Below are 20477 nucleotides of genomic sequence, written 5' to 3'. Positions count from 1 at the left end.
CTATTAGTGTACCAAGGAAATATTAGGTAAAATATTGAAATGGTAATATTTTCCCCCCAAATTGATGCTGCTGGAGGATTTTAAATTGATATAACTTTTTTAAAAAGCTATTGGCCCTGTGTATCAAACTTTTAAAAGTACTTATATAATTAGACCAAGATTTTCTGTGGTAAAAAATTTATTCTAAAAAGTAGTCAGAAACATGGTGTTCATTTTAGGCACAGAGTTAGTCATCAAGATATTTCTAATTATATTTAGCATGAATATAAACATGGGAAACGTTCATGATATAATTAGAAAAAAGATGCAAAACCATATACATATATATATATATATATATATATATATATATATATATATATATAAAATAGAACGACCCCAGATGTGAGGCAATATCTGTTAAATTCTCTACCAAAGGGCGTGTTACTGGAGTGGGCAGAGCTACTCAGGGAAGCACATGTGTCCTGTCAGATTTAAAAAAAAAAACAAAAAGAAAAATTAGTAACAGACAGTGAAATCATAATGCTTGCTCTTAGGTAAAAATGTTACCCTGTGTTTAGTATCCAGAGGGTTGTGGCTCTGTACTAACTCGGGAGAGTTTCTAAAAGAGACTTGCTCTTTTAGAAGGTGGGCACGTTTGTTCTCCACAAGCCAGTGTCAATCCACATAGTGCCTCTTCTGTGTGACTGAGCTCTGGCTCCCAGATTCTCTGACTTATTTTAAGTTGTACAAAAGTCATCATTCAGGCCACTTAGCTCCTCAGTCACAGTTTTTTCAGCTCTGCGGAGAATGAGAAACTGCTGCTTCACTAGAAAGGATTACGAGGATGTTTAAGGATTACTTTTTTCTTTAATAATCAGGCTAGGAGATGGAATTATTTCTTTGAAGACTCTATGGTCTATAAAAAGTAGAAATGTCTGGAAATGAACCTTTCATTTTTTTTCTAGAATTCAGAAGGGTAGCAAAAACATAGTGAGAGCCCTAAGGTTTGCCTTAAAAACCTATTGGATTGCTTGCTGTTACAAGTGGATAAAATTTAGTACCAGGTCATATGGAAAGCAAATAACAGCAGACTATCTTTTTTAGTGCCCCTTTTATTGATAGGTTTGAAAAGAGGATATAAAGCCCGGCTGTAAAATGAGGTATTTGATTTCAAGATTTTCTGTTGGCGTCATCTGTGATTTTTATGTTTTTCAGCTTTTTTAGGATAAAGGGGGAAAGTGAATGTTTGCTGGTAATTAAGAGTAGAAACTTTTCTTTAACAAAATATTTTTAAATTTCAGAGAAATCGCCACCAGCTATTTCTAGAATCAAAGTGAATAGTGTTAGACATTGATTTACTTCTGAGTTGAATGGTTCTTAGGAAAGGTATTCAGTATTTGTTATATTTGGGAGTTAGTGAACACCAACAGATAAATTATTTAAAAAAAAATTTTTTTTTGTCTTTTTAGGGCCTCACCTGAGGCATATGGAAGTTCCCAGCTAGGAGTTGAATCGGAGCTGCAGCTGCCGGCCTATTCCACAGCCACAACAATGCAGGATCTGAACCATGTCTGTGACTTACACCACAGCTCATGGCAACGTTGGATCCTTTTAATCCACTGAGTAGGGCCAGGGATCGTACCTGCGTCATCATGGATACTAGTCAGATTCGTTACTGCTAAGCCACAATGGAAACTCCTGATAATTTAAATTTTGGGGAAAAGTGTTTAGGTGTTATTTAAGTTAAGAGATGATGTGTTTGCTATTTCTCTTGGTTAAGTAATAGGGGGAAAAAACTAATGACAGTTTACAGGTAAGGATTTATCTCACCATGTGGTGGTAGGCAGCCTTTTAAAAACCTGCTTCATATCTGTATGAGCTTCATATCTGTATGATTTCCTGTTTGTGGGCATTGAATGCTTTCTTATAGGCTGGTTTTTAATAAACCCCATTTGAGAGTTTACCCTTTTAATATTTTTGTTTTGGGTCCTGTTTGACCAGTTATAGCATATGAGAGCTGAAGTAGAATTTATGTCCCAGTTTATATATATATATATGTAGTTTGTAAGTTATTGAATACCCCTTGTTTACTTCATGATTTTATGACAGTGTTCTTAGCATAGTTGGCTGTTCAAGTGAGGAACGAATTGGAAAGTCCCCCATGATATTCGTAAAATATTTGAAGGGGTGACTTGGGCAGAAATTGGATTTGAGGATGAATGTTACAGAACTCTCATCATTCAAACATAAAACAGTTGTGGCTTAGGTTTCATTCTTTTCAAATCCGGATTTCATATTGTGAAAATACACCTAACGTAACAGTTAAATTTTCTTTTCTCAAAGCAAGATTGAGACCTGTCCTTTCATTCTTGGGAGAGAGCAGCCATCTAGGGTATTGCATGTGACACTCTTCATCAAACCACCATTTGAAGCTGATAAAAACTAAGTTTCATACTCTGTGTATATGCCCATTTGTTTTCATTGTGATGAGTAGCTAATTCTTACTGCTGATAAATATTTCAGACATGTTAAACATAAGAAGTGGTAACTAGAGAGCTTAGCTGTTTTTCATTTCTCCAATAACGGTAGCAGTTCATACATGATCCGTATTAATGATTCCTGTCCCCTTCATTTCTCTGGTTAGTAATATCCGCTGTTTCAAGATTGATCAGCCTTCAGCAGGAGATGCATCTGGAGCCCCAGCTGTATGGAGCCATGGCTACACTGAAGCTTCAGGGGTGAAAAACAAGTAAGTGGGTAGAACTTTGGCGTGAGATCTGCCTCCTGCCTGTCTCCCTGCTTTAGTGGGACAGAAAGAAACCTGGTGCTAGCACGCACTTTCCCGGTGTCCCATTTATTTGAGAGTGCATGTTTCCCCAGAGTGAAGCCACCTGATGACTTAGGTTGGAACATGAAGCTAAGCCCTGCTTGGCATCACATACTCTCTCTTTGTGAAAAGTGTTGCTAGGATACAGTGTAACTGACACATTATATCTATGTGAAACTCCAGTGTTTGGAGAAGGCCTAAGTATCTAAATGCATCCCTGCTCTTTTGAAAAGCCCCTTTATCTTTCTCTGAAGACTGTTTACCAAGCAAAACAGGGATAGTATTAAAGGGGTAGAAGTAGCCTTGATTGTCTGTATTTGAGATCCCTTTCGTTACTGACAGTCAGTGGCTCAGTGGAACTATTCTTTACAGTGTAAATTAGCTTGTCAGGAGTTCGATGTCCATTCCCTGTAATGTCAGCTGCTTGTCTTGCCACCAGGTCTTGTCCATCTTAATTTCTTTTTCTTCCCTATTTTCATCAGCCTTCCCTGTCTTAGATGCAGTTGTTGATTTCTTGAGAATTGTAATCCAGCTCTTTAGACTGGCTAGAAAAGCAAATCCTATAAATTAAAATAGTTACAATTTAATTACTAAGGTGTAAGAGCACAGAGCAGGGGAGGAACAGGAAGTGGAGAATAATCCCATAGTGGCTAACATGAGTATGCAACCCTGGGTGCATGTTAGAGTCAGTCAGGTGAGGAACTTAACATTCTCCGGAGTTCCCATCGTGGCTCAGCAGAAATGTATCTGACTAGCATCCATGAGGACGCAGGTTCAATCCCTGGCCTAGCTCAGTGGGTTAAGGATCTGGTGTTGCCATGAGCTATGGTGTAGGTCGCAGACGGGGCTCAGATCCCTAGTTGCTGTGGCTGTGGCATAGGCCAGAGGCTGTAGCTCCGATCCAGCCCCTAGCCTGGGAGCATCCATATGCCACAGGTGTGGCCCTAAAAAGCCAAAAAAAAAAAGAAAGAAAAAGAACACTCTTCAACCTAGGCATTAAATCCATATGCTTTAAAATCTTCCCCAGCTGATCCTACTGTGTGATCCAGGATTGAGAACCACTGACTAGCTTGAATACCCTTCATGGAAAAAAAAAAAAGGTGGAATTGTGGTTGCCATGCTGACAGCTTTTTCTTGGACAGAAAACAGAATCAACTCAAATTGTGGATCTGACACATTGATCCTTTCCTCTTTCCTTAAGAGTGTGATATGGTGTTGTGCTGTTTAGAGAAGATATAGCCCCCATTTCAACACCTCTATTCCATTTGCCCAAAAAAAGACAGGATAACCAATGTGCCTGGGCTCTGACTGCTGCATTATTTCTGTGTACTTTGCACTGTACATCATTGTATTTCAGGGAGCAGGGAAAAAACTACATTCTTCGGAGCATTCAAAGTTCCTTTCTACAGATCCTTCTTTTAACATTAAAAGATTATTATGTCTTACTCACAAACACCAGTATGTGAAACTGCTAATTCCAGAACACTGATGTGAAATTCAAGACTGGGTTTTAAACATCTCTGGATATTAAAATATATTACCTACTCATATATATTAATGAGGCAGTAACCAATTAAATCTGTTTTTTTCCCACATAATTCCCCCTTCCCACAGTTACTCTAATTTTTTTTATTATACTGAAGTATAAATAATAAATAAACATATGACTACGAATGGTTCTTAAGTGAACCACCACCTAGATTGAAAAGTAGGACTTGATAAGGACCTCCCTGGCCCTCACTTTGTTTCCTCTTACTTTTATTACCCTTTGTTTTTTTCAGCCGAAGTTTCTCCAGAGTTTTCTTTCTGAATTGTAGATAAAGTTGATATGTAAACAGGGAGCTTTGAAGGAAGGCCAGAATTGTGGTTTTCCCTGCGGCCAGATCTTAACAGATATCTATTCCCTTCCTTCTCTCCCTCCCACTCCCCCCACCTCCTTGCCCCCTGGGGCATTGCTTCCATGTCAGGTCTTTTCAGATCCTTTGGGGAAACCCAAGCAGGGAGCTGCAATTGGATAATTTAGCTTCTTCCTCGGACTGAAAAACACACAGGAAGCTTTAACAGAGAAGAATCACTGTACCATACTTTTAAAACCCATTAATTTTTGTTTGTTTTACATAACCCCCCCAATTCTTTCTAACAAGGGGAGCTTACAGAAAGAAGACAGAATTATAAAATGATTTATTATTATTAAATTCTACTTTGCTACTAATTCTCATATAACTTGGGATGACTTTTCTTAATAAATGGAGGCAAGAATTTCAGAATACTGAGGTAAGAGCCATACTGCCTGGCTTTGAATCTGGGCTCTGTACATTTTTTGTTCTGTGACCTTGGGCAGAGTTACTCGCTTCTCTCTGCCTTTTATTTCCTCTTCTGTAAAGTGGAACTAAAAATACTACCTGTCTTCAGCCATTGTTATAAGGATCCCCTGATTATGTACGTGAAGAATTTAGAATAACATGTGCTATATAATGTACTCTATTGAAATGTTAGCAGTTATTATTGATAATGATTGCTACTATTGTTATTTATCCCCTGGTTCCTTAAAGTCAGAAATTACATTTTCAACTTCATATCTCTGTTACCTAGCCATGATACATATCAGGTGGTTAGTATTGTTTTCTCTTTTTTTCTTCTTTTTTTCTTTTATTTTTCCCACTTTTTAGGGCCGCACCTGCTGCATATGGAGGTTCCCAGGCTAGGGGTCAAATTGGAACTACAGCTTCTGGCCTACACCACAGGCACAGCAACGCAGGATCTGAGCCATGTCTGTGACCTACACCACAGCTCACGGCAACGCCAGATCCTTAACCCCTGAGCGAGACCAGGGATCAAACCCACAACATCATGGTTCCTAGTTGGATTCGTTTCTACTGTGCTACAACAGGAACTCTCCAGGATTGTTTTTTCTTGTGATTAATTTATAAACAGTAAGAAGGTATAATTTATTATAATTATTTTTTTGTCTTTTTAGGGCTTCACCTTTGGCATATGGAAGAGGTTCCCAGGATAGGGGTCAAATCTGAGCTGCAGCCCCAGCCCCAGCAACACCAGATCTGAGCCACGTCTGAGACCTATACCACATCTCATGGCAATGCCAGATCCTTAACCCACTGAGCAAAGCCAGGGATCTAACCTGTGTCCTCATGGATGCTAGTCAGATTCATTTGTGCTGAGCCACGATGGGAACTCCAAAAGGTATAATTTATATTAAGCAGAATTCACCCGTTTTAGTGTATGGCTCAACAACTTTTGATGAAAGAATGCCATGTAACCACTAATGTAATCAAGTTGTGGAGTAGTTCCCATCACCCCTCACAATTCTGCCATGTCCCTCCTTTGTCATTTCTCCCCACTTCCAGCCCCTGGCAACTCCTGATCTTTTTTTTTTTTTTTTTTTCCATTTAGTTTTGCCTTTTCTAGAATGTCATAAAAATGGAATTACACAGCATGTAGCCTTCTTAGTCTAGTTTTTTTCACTTAGCATAATGCATTTTTTTAGATTTATTTATTTTTTTATTTTTTAGGCCCTCACCTATGGCACAGGGGAGTTCCCGGGGTAGAGGTCGAATCAGAGCTGCATCTGCCAGCCTGTGCCACAGTAATGTGGGATCTGAGCCGCATCTGTGACCTACACCATAGCTCTTGGCAACACCTGATCCTTAACCCACTGAGTGAGGCCAGAGATCAAACCCACATCCTCATGGATACTAGTTGGGTTCATAACCTGCTGAACCACAATGAGAACTCCAGTATAATGCATTTCTGATTCATATGTAATGTTGCATGTGTTAGTAACTTGTTCCTTTTTGTTGCTGTTAGTTCATTGCATGAATATACTATGGTTTGTTTATCCAGTCACCATTTGAAGGATAAATTATTTAGATTGTTTCTAGTTTTTAACAAATACAAATTAAAATGCTATAAGCAGGAGTTCCTGTTGTGGTGCAGCAGAAAGAAATCTGACTGGGAACCATGAGGTTGCGGGTTCGATCCCTGGTCTCATTCAGTGGGTTAAGGATATGGCGTTGCCGTGAGCTGTGGTAAAGGGTTGCAGACATGGCTTGGATCCTGCATTGCTGAGGTTGCAGTGTAGGCTGGCGGCTGAGCTCCGATTTGACCCCTAGCTTGGGAAGTTCCGTATGCCACAGGTGCGGCCCTAAAAAGCAAAATAATAATAATAATAATAATAATTTTAAGTATATATAAAATAAAATGCTATAAGCATATAAACCTGCATACAGGTTTTTGTGTGAACATATGTTTTCATTTCTCTTGGGTAAATACAAATGAGAAGGATTGCTGAGTCATTTTATGAGTATATATTTAATTTTATAAGAAACTACCAAGCTATTTCCCCAAGCGGCTGTACCATTTTGCATTCCCAGCAGCAGTGAATGAGAGTTCTAATTGCTCTACATCCTCACCAGTACTTGTAAGATCAGGTGGTGATGGTTTTGGCCATTCTAATAGCAGTATTTCGTTATGGTTTTAATTTTTATTTCCCTGATGACTAATTATTGTAGATTGTATTTTCTCAATGCTTACCATCCATCCATATATCTTCTTTGGTAAGAATTATTCTGTCATACTTAAATATGATGTTAGTTAAAGGTGTTTTTGTAGACTCCCTTTATCAAGCTAAGAAACTCCCTTCTATCCCTAGTTTGCTAAGAGGTTTTTTTTTTTTTTTTTGGTCTTTTTTGTTGTTGTTGTTGTTGCTATTTCTTGGGCCTCTCCCGTGGCATATGGAGGTTCCCAGGCTAGGGGTTGAATCAGAGCTGTAGCCACCGGCCTACGCCAGAGCCACAGCAACGCGGGATCCGAGCCGCGTCTGTGACCTACACCACAGCTCACGGCAACGCCGGATCGTTAACCCACTGAGCAAGGGCAGGGACGGAACCCGCAACCTCATGGTTCCTAGTCGGATTCGTTAACCACTGCGCCACGACGGGAACTCCTGCTAAGAGTTTTAATAATGTATTTCATATTTTATCATAGGTTTTTTTCTTCATCAATTGAGATGATCATATTTTTTCTTAGTCTGTCAATGTAGTGAAGTATTTTTATTTTATTTTATTTTATTTTATTTATTTTATTTTTTTGTCTTATTGGGGCCTCATCCGTGGCATATGGAGGTTCCCAGGCTAGGGGTCTAATAGGAGCTGTAGCTGCCGGCCTACACCACAGCCACAGCAATACCACATCCGAGCTGCGTCTGCAACCTACACCACAGCTCACGGCAACGCCAGATCCTTAACCCACTGAGTGAGGCCAGGGATCGAACCCACAACATCATGGTTCCTAGTCGGATTCATTTCCACTGTGCCACGACGGGAACTCCATGTATACTGATTTTAAAGTGTTGAATCAGCTTTGCATTTTCAGGACAGATTTTGCATGGTCATGATGTATTTCCCTTTTTGTATGCTACCAGATTTAGTTTGCTGGTGATTTGTTGAGCATGTCTATATTCACAGATAGTAGTCTGTAGTTTTCTTGTGGTATGTCTGGTTTTGGTATTAGGCTGATGCTAGTCTCATAGAATGAGTTGAGTATTTCCTCTTCTTTGGTTTTCTAGAAGAGTTCCTGTAGAATTTGTATTAGTGCTTTCTTAAATGTTTGGTAGGATTTACTATAAATTTTTCTGGGCTTGGAATTTTCTTTGATTTTTAACTAAACATACAATATCTTTAATATAGGATTATCTCTTTCTTCTTGAATGAACTTTAGTTATTTGTGTCTTTCTGAGAATTTACCCATTCTCACACAGTTTTCAGATTTATTGGCATAAATTTGATCATAATATCCCATTATTCTCCTTTTAATATCTGTAGGATCTATAGTGATAGCTCTTCCCTCTCTGATTCCTGATATAGGTCATTTGTCTTACCTTTCTATCTTGATCAAGTTGGTTTGAGGTTTAATTAGTTTTATTAACATTTTCAAAGAACCAGTTTTTGGTTTCATTGATTTTTTTTTCCTCTTTTCTGTTTTTATTATTTCCTTTCTGCCTGGTTTGAGTTTGTTTTGCTCTCAATTTTCTTGTTTCTTAAGGTAGAAGTTTAAGTCATTGATTGAGCTTTGGGTATTGATAGTCTGAGCATGTAGAGCTATAAATTTCCTTCTAGGAGTTCCCTTCGTGGCACATTGGAAACGAATCTGACTAGAAACCATGAGGCTGCAGGTTTGATCCCTGGCCTCACTCAGTGGGTTAAGGATCCAGCGTTGCTGTGAGCTATTGTGTAGGTTGCAGATGAGGCTCGGTCCCTCTTTTATGTGGCTGTGGTGTAGGCTGGCAGCTGTAGCTCCTATTTGACTCCTAGGCTGGGATCCTCCATATGCTGTGGGTGCAGCCCTATAAAGCAATAAATAAATAAATTTTCTTCTAGGGAATTTTTCCAGTATCATTGGAGGAAATACATTGAATAACTTGTATCCTTTAACTTACTGAGATGTTTTCTGGCCAGGATATAGTCTGTCTTGGTAAATATTCTGTGTGCATTTGGAAAAAATATTGGGTAGGACATCATTTAGATCAAATTGGTCGATAATGCTGTTTAGGTCTTAAATATCCTTACCGGTCTTCTGTCTACTTTTTCTGTCAGTGACTAAGAGACTATAATTATAGTTTTATCTGTTTCTCCTTGTAGTTCTCTCAGTTTTTGCTTCATGCATTTTGAATCTCTGTTATTAAGTGCATAAACATTCAGAATGTTACAGCTTTGTGATGAGCTGACCCCTTTATCATTATGAAATGACTCTTTGTTTCTGTAATATTCTTTGTGTTGAAATAGGATATTGTAGCTACTCCAGCTTTCCTTTGATTAGTGTTAGGATGGTATAGTTGACCCTTGAATAGCATGAAGGTTAGGAGCACTGACCCCAGTGCACAGTCAGAAATCCACATGTAACTTTTCAGTCAGCCTTTTGTATATGAGATTCCACATCCACAGATTAAACCGACCACAGGTTGTATAGTACTGTAGTAGTATTTAGAGAGAAAAAAAATTAACATGTAAGTGGACCCATGCAGTTTAAATCCATGTTGTTCAAGGATCCCCTATATATCAGTTTTTATCCTTTTGCTTTTAACCTATTTGTCTTTTTATATTTAAAATTGTATGTCTTATAGGCAGCATATAGTTGTCTTGCTTTTATTGTAAAGTTTTATTGAAGTATAGTTAATTTACAAGGTTGTGATAATTTCTGCTGTACAACAAAGTGACCCAGTCATACATATAAATGTATCCATTCCCTCTCAGATTCTTTTCCCACATAGATTATCACAGTTTTACTTTTTTATATAAGCTGAATTATTGTCTCTTTGGGTGGTGTTTAGATTATTTAATAAAATTATTGACATAGTTAGGTTTAAATCTGCCAGATTGCTAGTATTTGTCTTCTGTTTGTCTCATCTCTTCTTGATTCTCTTTTTCCTCATTCTTTTGGATTGAGTATTTTTTATTCCATTTTATCTCCTTTATTTGTTCTTATTAATTGTACATGGGGGGGGTTGTTGAGGGTTTATAGTATAACCTTTACCTTATTAATTACAGTTTACTTCAAGTGATAGTATATAATTTCACATATGAGAACTTTACATTGTGTTACTTCCATTTCCTCTCCTTTAGTCTTTGTATTGTCATGTTTTACTTCAACTTTTGTTATAAACTCCAGAAAACATTGTTATAGTTTTTATTTTAAAGAGTTATTTTGGGAATTCCCGTAGTGGCTCAGAGGAAATGAATCCGACTGGTAACCATGAGGACACAGGTTTGATCCTTGGCTTCACTCAGTGGGTTAAGGATCTATCGTTGCCCTGAGCTGTGGTGTAGGTCACAGACGTGGCTCAGCCCCTCATTTCTGTGGCTGTGGTGTAGGCTAGCAGCTGTAGCTCTGATTTGACCCCTGGCTGGGAACCTCCATATGCCACAGGCACAGCCCTAAAAAGACAAAATAAAATAAAATATAAAGAAATAAAGTTATTTTCTAAAGTAGCACTTCTCAACTTCAGTACTACTGAAGAGCCAGATAATTCTTTGTTCCTGAGGGGCAGGGAAGGGTGGGGAGGTGTCCTGTGCACTGTAGGCTATTTAGCAGCCCCTAACGTATTATCAACACCACCAAACAAAAATGTCCTCTGGGGGCAAAATTTCCCCTGTTGAGAACCACTATTCTAAGGTGATTTTTCAAATAAGAAAAAGAAAATGTTTATATTTACTTATCTGTCATTCCTGAAACACTACTTTCTTTTATGTAGACCCGGATTTCCCTCTGGTAACATCATTTCCTTCTATTTCATATATTTCCTTCTACATTTCTCATAGTTGCCTGTCTTTTGTTTGTGCATCTGAAAATGTCTTTTTTGCACTTTAACTTTTGAAAGCTATTTTCGGTGGTTTAGAAATCCATGTTGACAGTTTTTTCTGTGAGTACTTTAAGGATGTTACTCCACTGTCTTCTGCACGGTTCCTAGTGAGAACTCTGCTGTTACACAGTCTTTGTTCCTCTGTAGGATATGTTGTTCCTCTCTCCCCCACCCCCGCCTTTATCCCTGGTTTTCAGCAATTTGATTTTGATGTGCCTCAGTTCCTTTTTTTTTTTCATTTGCTTTTGCTTATGGTTTGTCGAGCTTTGTGTATCTGTAAAATTACAGTTTTCATCAGGTCTGAAATATTTTCATCCATTAATTCTTCAAAATTTTGTTCTGTCTTTCTTCACTTTTGAAGACTCCAACCCCCCTGTGTGTGTGAAGCTGCCTGAAGTCATCTCACCACTTAGTAATGCCCTGGCTTTTAATCCCACCCCCGCCCCAGTCTTTTATTCATTTTGCACAGTTTATGGGACACAGTTATGATACTTGGAAACAGTTTGGTTAAGTGGAGAGACTCTGCCGGCCCCTAGAGTACCCTGTACAGCTCCCCTCTGCCAGTTCTCCACCTATGATCTCTGCCTGCTCTGTCCTCCCTGAATTTAGAGAGACCTCCAGGCTCCACCTGGGTTTCTCCTCCCTGTGCTGCAGCCCAGAACTGTTTTCCAGGCAGTAAACTGAGCAGGTATGGGCTCGCTCTCTGACCTGCACTTCTTGTCCAATGTCTGAATCCTGTTGTGTTATACTTTTTGCTGCCTTTTTAAAAGTTGAGACTTTCCATATGTTTTTCTATCCTTTTTATGTATTTTACCAGCATTTTAGATGTTAATCCATTTTTGCTCCATGTGGAATTTTTAATAAATGTTTTGTGAATGAATGTGAACATATGCATTCATAATCTGGTATTATTTCCTTTCACTGCCATTTGAAAATAAAAATAATCAGAAATGAAGGGTGGAGGAAGCCATGATGCTTAAATATGTACATATCATTCTTCTTCTTTATAGAAATTAATGATATAAATTATCTGTGGTTAATTTACCTATTCTTACACTACCTAGAGTCATGAAAAAAGACAAGACTGGATTAAACAAATCCAAAAAAAACACAGTTGGTTTGGGCATGGAGGAGGAAAGATGAGCAGGCATAGCACAAAAGCATTCTTGCTTTGCAGGTTATGTGTTGCAGCTCTGTCGGTGAACAATTTCTGTGACAACCGGGAGGCCCTGTATGGTGTGTTTGATGGAGACCGGAATGTGGAGGTGCCCTACCTTCTCCAGTGCACTATGAGTGACATTTTGGCAGAAGAGCTGCAGAAAACAAAAAACGAAGAAGAATACATGGTCAACACATTCATTGTTATGCAAAGGTAAGACTTAAAATACTGCTGTGTGTTTTCTTGCTCTTTTTGAGTGCTTGCCATCTGGTTAGAAAAACAAGTGCCCAGTAATGTCAAAGCATCTTGTTTAATCTGGGTTTTTTGAGATGCCTTCAGGCAGTTTGGTTTTGCCCAGGCATCAGGGCTAGACTGTATACTGTTTGAGACATACTGATGTTCAGACAACTTTGTAGGAGGCCGAATCAGTGATAGGAATTCAGTTTCTCCTAGACCTGGGTTTCTTGAGCCTGTCGTGATTCCAGATTTTCACTAGATTTTTTTGTGACACACTCCCCTTCCCCCAAATCACTTGTGCTCCAGATGCTCTCTAGACCTCCTGGTGTGTGGACTTCTCTTTGAAGTGGACTGTTTCCACCTCAGTTTGTTCCTCCACATGAAATAGCATCACCAATTCGAGAAGCATCAACCTTTGTGAACTCGAGGTGGTCACATTTGAGGCCAGGAGTTAAATGATTCTTTATATATTATTTTTTTCCCCTTATTAAATGTTCATGACAATTTTAATAGTAGAATCCTAGCCCATTCCCTGGAGTTTCTGGTCACTGTGGAAGTCGTGGAATGTTGTTTGTAACTGAGGGCTGAATGTTATGAGCATTCCCTCATTATAAGAATTGCTCACTCTTTTGTCACTTTAAAGGCTTTGTAGGTTGTCAAGGAATTGCCTATTAATATTGTGCTTCAGACACTCTCCAGGAAGTGGAGAGTGCTCTAAAGGTCATGGGAACAATGACGATCTGTTTTCTTTCTCTCCTTTTTTCTCTCCCTTCATAATCTGCCAGAGGAAGTATCTTTACAACAGGGGTAGAGAAAAAAAATCAGATAAGGAATGCTGGTCCTGAGAAACCTCAAAAGTTCCCCTAAGTCATGAATACTCAGTAGAGGCAGGCCCAGTGAGGTTCTTTGCTGCTTGACTCACCTGTCTTTTAGATTCTCAGTGGACATGTGCAGTTGATAATTGATGCTGACAATAGCTGATATTTAGTGAGCCCTTAAATGTACCAGTCATTTTTCTAAATATATTAGTGCCATAAATTGTACCCAGTGAGATAGAATATTACTACTCTTATTTTACTGATGAGAAACTGAGGTACAGGGAGGGGAAACAGCTTGCTCTAAGAGCTAGTAGACGGTGCAGCCAGAATTTGATTCCTGAGAATATTCTACCTATCAGCCATATCTGCTTTTCTTTTGGACCACCATCTTGTTTTAGGAAAAAAGCAAACACATATCATACACACAGACCACACACCGTACACACACACACCCCTAAGAATTATACTCTTTATAACCTTCAAGCGCTAGATAAGAATTAAGAACTTAAGAACATCAAACTCTGATTCCTAGGTATGCTTTTGACAAGTACCATCCTATTTCTGGCTTTTCTGAGAGAAACCATTGTGCCTTTGACAGGAAGAAAGCACTGCCTTGGCAGGGCCTAAAGCCTAATCTGGCCATAGATGTGCGGAAGTTGGATTTTAGAGGCCCAGATTGTCAGCCTACCTCGAGGTCTTTTGTCTGCCTCCTGTTTTCCCTATTGGCTGTTAGGACATGGGATGCGTGGTGATCTTTCCAGTCCTCAGGAAAACTGTCTGTTCTTTGTGCATGACATCCTAAGGCATGTGAACAGGCAGCCCTGGTTTCCATTGCTTGTGTTCTTCTTGCCTCACCTGGACATGATGGGAGCTGACAGGACCTGCAGATCTGCCCTTGTAAACAGAGGAGTCTGTCTCTCTGAATCTTTTGGCCCCCGTACCACTCAGGACCAGTCTGGGAGGCACTGCCATCCGTGGGCCTTGGGATAGGAATTCTTAGCTCCTTTTGATTATTGGAACTTGCAGGTACATTGTGTATCCAGTAAGTGTATGGACTAATGGGGAGTAAAAGCTCTTTGGAGCTTGATTACTAGAATGTCTCTTCCATGAATGTTCATCCATGAATAGACATCACTTGTCCAGAAAGTCTTTGCTGTATAGGACAAGTACATGAATGGTCCAGTACTTGAAAGCTCAAACCAGCAAACATCCTAATAAAGAGAGAGGGTGATTAGGACATTCTGAAGTGTCAGTGGGTGTAATGTGTCATACCTGCCTCTGTGAAGTTGTCCCTCCAGCTGTCCTCTCAGCAGCAGAAGGGCTTTGAGAGGTGGGTAGGGAAGGAAGCAGTCATCCCTGCTGTCTTTAGGGTGCCCTGACACAGGAGTAGCAGGCTGGATGCAGCAGGAAAAGGGCTCCTTTATCCACGTCAGCTCCTAGGGCTTTAGTGGTAAAGTTGACACTCACCCCACTTGTGAGAAGACACCTCTCTGTGTGCATGTGTGTGTGTCAGATTCCACAGGCTCCTTTCCTGAGTTGAGCAGTGCCCACTTCAGTGAAAGGGGCCAAGTGGAACCCCAAGTTCTGTTTTTCTTCCTAGCCTCGTCCAGGGGCAGAGTCTGGCACAATGACACATGACAGCTGTGTGTGGGTTTTTGCCCTCTCTTCATACCCTAGGAAGCTCGGAACTGCTGGGCAGAAACTTGGAGGTGCTGCTGTCCTGTGTCATATCAAGCATGATCCTGTGGACCCAGGAGGACCCTTCACCTTGACCTCCGCTAACGTGGGCAAGTGTCAAACAGTTCTCTGTCGGAATGGGAAGCCGCTGCCTCTGTCCAGATCGTATCTCATGAGCTCTGAGGAAGAACTGAAGAGAATCAAGCGGCACAAGGCCATTATCACTGAGGTGAGGAAGAGCAGTTTTCCTCAGGATCAGGGAGGACAGGGCCAGGTTGTGGCAGAAACCAGCCGGGGAGCATTTCCCTCTAAAGAACATTCATTAAACATTGAAGTTGATTTAAAATTAAAATTCCAAATCCATAGTGTCACAGAGCACACTCTGTGTGTGATATGTCTGAAGACGTTATAATGTACAGAATAATAAAGCACTTACCGATGGCCTCCTCGGGTCAGGGGCTATGCCAGGTTCATGCCACTGCACCATCTGAACCTCACAGCCGCTCTGGTGGCTGAGGTTTCTAGCCCTGAAGTCACGCTGCTGGTCCTCCTGTGCTTGCTCTGGCGCTTGTGGGCTGCAACCTTTAAACCTCTACTCCTGTCTCCTCATCTGTGAAGTGGGAATAGTGATGTATCTGGCCTGTCTTAACAAAGCTGGGGTGTGTCAGTGTAGCCAGTTATTATTTTGGTTCACACCTCATGCTCCACTTGAGTAAGTGATTCTCAACCAGGGGCCATTTCCACCCCAGAGATAGTTGGTAACATCTGAGTACAATTTCACTTCACAGCTGGGGTGGAGAGTGGGTAGAAGCCAGGGGTGCTGTTGAATATCCTGCAGCGCACAGGACAGCCCCATGACAAGGAGTTATTTGGCCCAAGATGTCAAAAGTACTGCTGTTGAGAAACCCCGGAGTCAGTGTAATTATACAGGATTGGTTACAGTGCAGCTTCCAGGATGGGCTCCAGGAGTTCTGCTCCATCCATCCTGCAGTGTCCATCACCTCTGGGTGCCTGAAAAGTGATGTGGGGGTGCAAAAGTGATCCCTGCAAAAAAGTATCTGCCTGCAAGATGGGGTCCAGTCTTGTCTTTAAATCCCGTGGAACCATGCATAGCTTGGGTAGATGGAGGTAAACGTTCGCAATTCAGTAGACAAAGGGGCTGTGATTCCAGAGAGGTAAAGGCTGTGAGACAGAAGCTCAGGATCCACCATGAGAGTCTGGGAAAGGAAGTCTGTCTTGATTTTAGCTCCCTGCCTGTTCTAGGAGCAGAGAGGATTAAAATGGATGCTTGACCCTAATTAGGGAGCAAAGACAGTCTAAGATGGGACAGAATGTGCTGAATTAAATGTGCACCATCACACCATGCAATGATTAACCATTTCTACTACATAACTGCATCATAGCTTGTGCTTCAGGCGTTTTTTTCCTGTTTTCTCTGCTTCCTTCTTCCTCACTTTGTCTGCATCACTGCATTGGGTTTTTTGGATTTTTTTTTTTTTTATTTCTCTACCTTGAAGTTATGCCCTCAATACATCCATGTAAATCTGTATGCAAAACCATTGAGTCTGATGGGGTGAGATCTAAAGGGTTGAGCAGAACAGCAAAGGTAATTTTTGCCAAATGCCACCCTTTGGGGAAGAACAAATTATATGAGGAGAATTGAAGTTGAAAATCGTGCTTGAAGCCCTGTTTTAGTCATTTTACTTGTAAGCGCACTGCCTGCTGGTATGAGTGGCATGGCAGGGTTGTGCGAGGAGCTGGGGGAGGCATGCCTGGATAAAGGAAAAGTGCTAGTGTTGGAGAGGAAATGGGTATTTTCTGGAAGAAAGGCTTGTTTCAAAAGAGATTAGTGAGACCATCTCTGTCACCTCATCCCAGACACACATAAAAGCTGTATTTGTCCTCCTCTGGGAAAGGTTTTACAATAGGGGCACATAGAGGCACAAGGAGACCCGAGAACCTCAACTCTGAAGAATAAAGCACAAGCAGGTACACAGGGTTATCCCCCTGCACCCCTCCAACCTCAAAGTAAAGGCCCTTTCACCCGCAAATGGTCTGAAACTTTGTATTTCAAATGGTGTGAACCCAGCTGGGCTGAAGCCAGAGACCGTCTTCTCCATGTGCCACTGGAGAGATGTCAGGGAAGGGGTGGGAGCTTTATTGGCTACCTCCTTTAGTCTCCTTTAGTGGCTACCTCTCCAAATGAGAGAGATTCCTACCCAGCTTAGTCACACCAAGATTTTCCCCACCATTTTGTTTAACCTCCTTATGTTTAAAACAGTGTCCCTCTCCTCACTTCGGGACCCTCAGGCACTGCCGCACCGGTGGTTGATGTGTTTTGGAGAGTGACCTCAGACTGAGACGTTAGTTCAAACCATACCTGCCCCAGCATCTGCTCAGCACCAGCTTATTTAGCAAGGCCCTTCGGGCCTCACTCCTATGGTTCCAGGAGAAGCTCATCTACTCTGTGGGCATCAGGCCAGATGATGGTTTGCCTTGGAATAGACGGGTCCCAGTAAAGGGAATAACTGAAGAGCTTTCTTTTTTGTTTGTTTTTTTTTTGTTTGTTTTTTGTTTTTTGTCTTTTTGCCATTTCTTGGGCCACTCCCTCGGCATATGGAGGTTCCCAGGCTAGGGGTCTAAGCGGAGCTGTAGCTGACAGCCTACGCCAGAGCCACAGCAACGCAGGATCCAAGCCGAGTCTGCAACCTACACCACAGCTCACGACAATGCTGGATCGTTAACACACTGAGCAAGGGCAGGGATCGAACCCGCAACCTCATGGTTCCTAGTCGGATTCGTTAACCACTGCGCCATGACGGGAACTCCCTGAAGGGCTTTCTAATAGCAGGTGGACATGAACCACTCACGGGCGGGTGAGCACCCCTCCCCAGGGACCTGACACTCCCCTCGTGGTCCCCCAGGCAGGGGGCCCCAAGGAAGCTGCGCCTTACCTCGTGTGCTTCATGTTAACGTCTGCTTGGAAACCCCTCTCTTTCCAGGATGGCAAGGTGAACGGGGTGACGGAGTCCACACGCATCCTAGGCTACACCTTCCTCCACCCCAGCGTGGTGCCCCGCCCCCACGTGCAGTCGGTGCCCCTGACCCCGCAGGACGAGTTCTTCATCCTGGGCAGCAAGGGCCTGTGGGAAAGCCTGTCCATCGAGGAGGCCGTGGGGGCCGTGCGCAACGTGCCCGACGCCCTGGCCGCTGCCAAGAAGCTGTGTACGCTGGCGCAGAGCTACGGCTGCCACGACAGCATCAGCGCTGTGGTGGTGCAGCTCAGCGTTACCGAGGACAGCTTCTGCTGCTGCGAGCTGAGCGCCAGTGGGGCCGTCCCGCCGCCCAGCCCCGGCATCTTCCCGCCCTCCGTCAGCATGGTGATAAAGGACCGGCCAGCCGACGGGCTGGGCGTACCATCGTCCAGCAGCGGCATGGCCTCGGAGATCAGCAGCGAGCTCTCCACGTCTGAGATGAGCAGCGAGGTGGGCTCCACCGCCTCTGACGAGCCGCCGGGTGCCCTGGCCGAGAGCGGCCCTGCCTACCCCAGTGAGCCACGCTGCACGCTGCACCCCGTCTGCCTATCCAACTCCTTCCAGCGCCAGCTGTCCAGCGCCACTTTCTCCAGCGCCTTCTCCGACAACGGCCTGGACAGCGATGACGAAGAGCCCATCGAGGGTGTCTTCAGCAATGGCAGCCGGGTGGAGGTGGAGGTGGACATCCACTGCGGCCGGGCCAAGGAGAAGCAGCAACACCTGCTCCAGGTGCCCGCCGAGGCCAGTGATGAAGGTATCGTCATCAGTGCAAACGAGGATGAGTCAGGGCTGCCCAGGAAGGCTGACTTGGCCACCGTGGGAACCATGGGGCGGCGCAGGGCGAACGGCTCCGTGGCACCCCAGGAGAGGAGCCACAACGTGATTGAGGTGGCCACGGACGCGCCGCTCCGGAAGCCTGGAGGTTATTTTGCAGCCCCAGCTCAGCCAGATCCTGACGACCAGTTCATCATTCCCCCAGAGCTGGAGGAGGAGGTCAAAGAGATCATGAAACACCACCAGCAGCAGCAGCCCCCGCCACAGCTCCACCTGCAGCAGCCGCAGCGGCAGTGCCCGGTGGACCAGCTGCCAGACTACTGTGACACACCACTATGACCCACCCAGCGCTATTTAAAAATAAACTAACGAGAAAGACAGTGCAAGAGTCTCCCAGGCTCGCATTAAACCAGGGGTTTACTCCACACCCTTCTCCCAGACACTTTCCTAGCCTGTCTTTGCAGCTAGTCTGTAGGTTCCCATTCTTTTGGTCCTTTTTTTTTTTTCTTTTTTTAATAATCACCACTTTTCTTCTAGTGATGCTTTACTAGTATGATTTAAATTTGTTAACTTCTACCCCTAACATATCAGATGTGTAAAGACAAAGAACAAAAGGTTTAATATATTACAGAGAAACAGTTAATGATAATGTAATATTTTTAAAAATGGCTCTTTGTTGTTTTGTTTGTTTGGAAGGCAGGGCAGGTTGCCAGTGCTAAATGATTTAATATTGTAATTCTGTATTTCTTTGGGGGGGAGGATTTTTTTTTTTTTTTTGTCTTGAAAATGATAGACATTTGTAGAATATGGAGACTAACTCCTAGGAGTTGCTTTACTCTGTCAGGTGACTTAAGTCACTGGGATTCACTAATTTTCTCTGAGAGAACAGTTGATTGAGAAATTTCTATTGTAAATAGCTCAGTGTTGTATAGTGATGCTTCAGATGTTTTGTAGTTTTGGCATAAGGGACACAGCCCAAACAACTGACTTCCTTCCTCCCCCTCTGGTGCACCCTCCTGCCCACACCCACCTCGACCCTCACCTTTTTAGTTCTTTAAATGATGAGCCTGAGCAGCTAAGAGCATTGCTGTTCAAATAAGGTGGATCCTAGACCACTGGAAAGGAACCTGTACCTGAGAGGCCTCTGCACCTTTTTTCTTCCTTTCCTGTTCCCACCCAGCCTCTTGACTTTTGCAGACACTTTTTAACTGTGTTCCTTACTGCCACCACAATCAGCATGATTGTATAGAGTTCAGTTAGATCATTTACATACCAAGAGTTATATTATGGCAGAATGCACAAATGAACATGTCATAATTTTTGTTATAATAAATATAAAATTTACAAGTACTGGACCCATCTGCTTTTGTCTCAGGAGCCAGATGTGTCTTGCAGATGATCACAGCTTGGGTTGGGAGTGAATGCATGGAACTTTGGGGTTAGCACATAACTTTGACTTTTCTTTTTTTTTTTTTGGAGGGAAAACACCCACTAGGTTAACTGACATTGAAAGAAGGTAGTGAAAAAACCCTATGGTTAACATTATGCATAGCTGATTTTACAACCTATTTCTTGTCATTATTGTGTAGGATAG

The 20477-nt window shown here is 42.3% G+C and overlaps 1 protein-coding gene across 1 annotated transcript in view; it reads left to right on the top strand.

The window, feature by feature from the left end:
• The window catches only part of PHLPP1 (PH domain and leucine rich repeat protein phosphatase 1), a 217573-nt gene extending 197340 nt beyond the window's left edge, over positions 1-20233 (top strand). Inside the window, exons 14-17 of the mRNA XM_047767008.1 lie at positions 2627-2731; positions 12361-12555; positions 15075-15303; positions 18077-20233. Coding sequence (XP_047622964.1) covers positions 2627-2731; positions 12361-12555; positions 15075-15303; positions 18077-19222 — 1675 coding nt within the window. The 3' untranslated portion in view covers positions 19223-20233. The remainder of the gene's footprint in view (positions 1-2626; positions 2732-12360; positions 12556-15074; positions 15304-18076) is intronic.
• The last annotated feature ends 244 nt before the right edge of the window (positions 20234-20477 follow it).

The sequence above is a fragment of the Phacochoerus africanus genome, chromosome 2 (genome assembly GCF_016906955.1).
Source record: "Phacochoerus africanus isolate WHEZ1 chromosome 2, ROS_Pafr_v1, whole genome shotgun sequence".
NCBI lineage: Eukaryota > Metazoa > Chordata > Mammalia > Artiodactyla > Suidae > Phacochoerus > Phacochoerus africanus.
The sequence above is the reverse complement of the archived record's forward strand: the minus strand, read 5'-3'. Positions and strand labels throughout refer to the sequence as shown.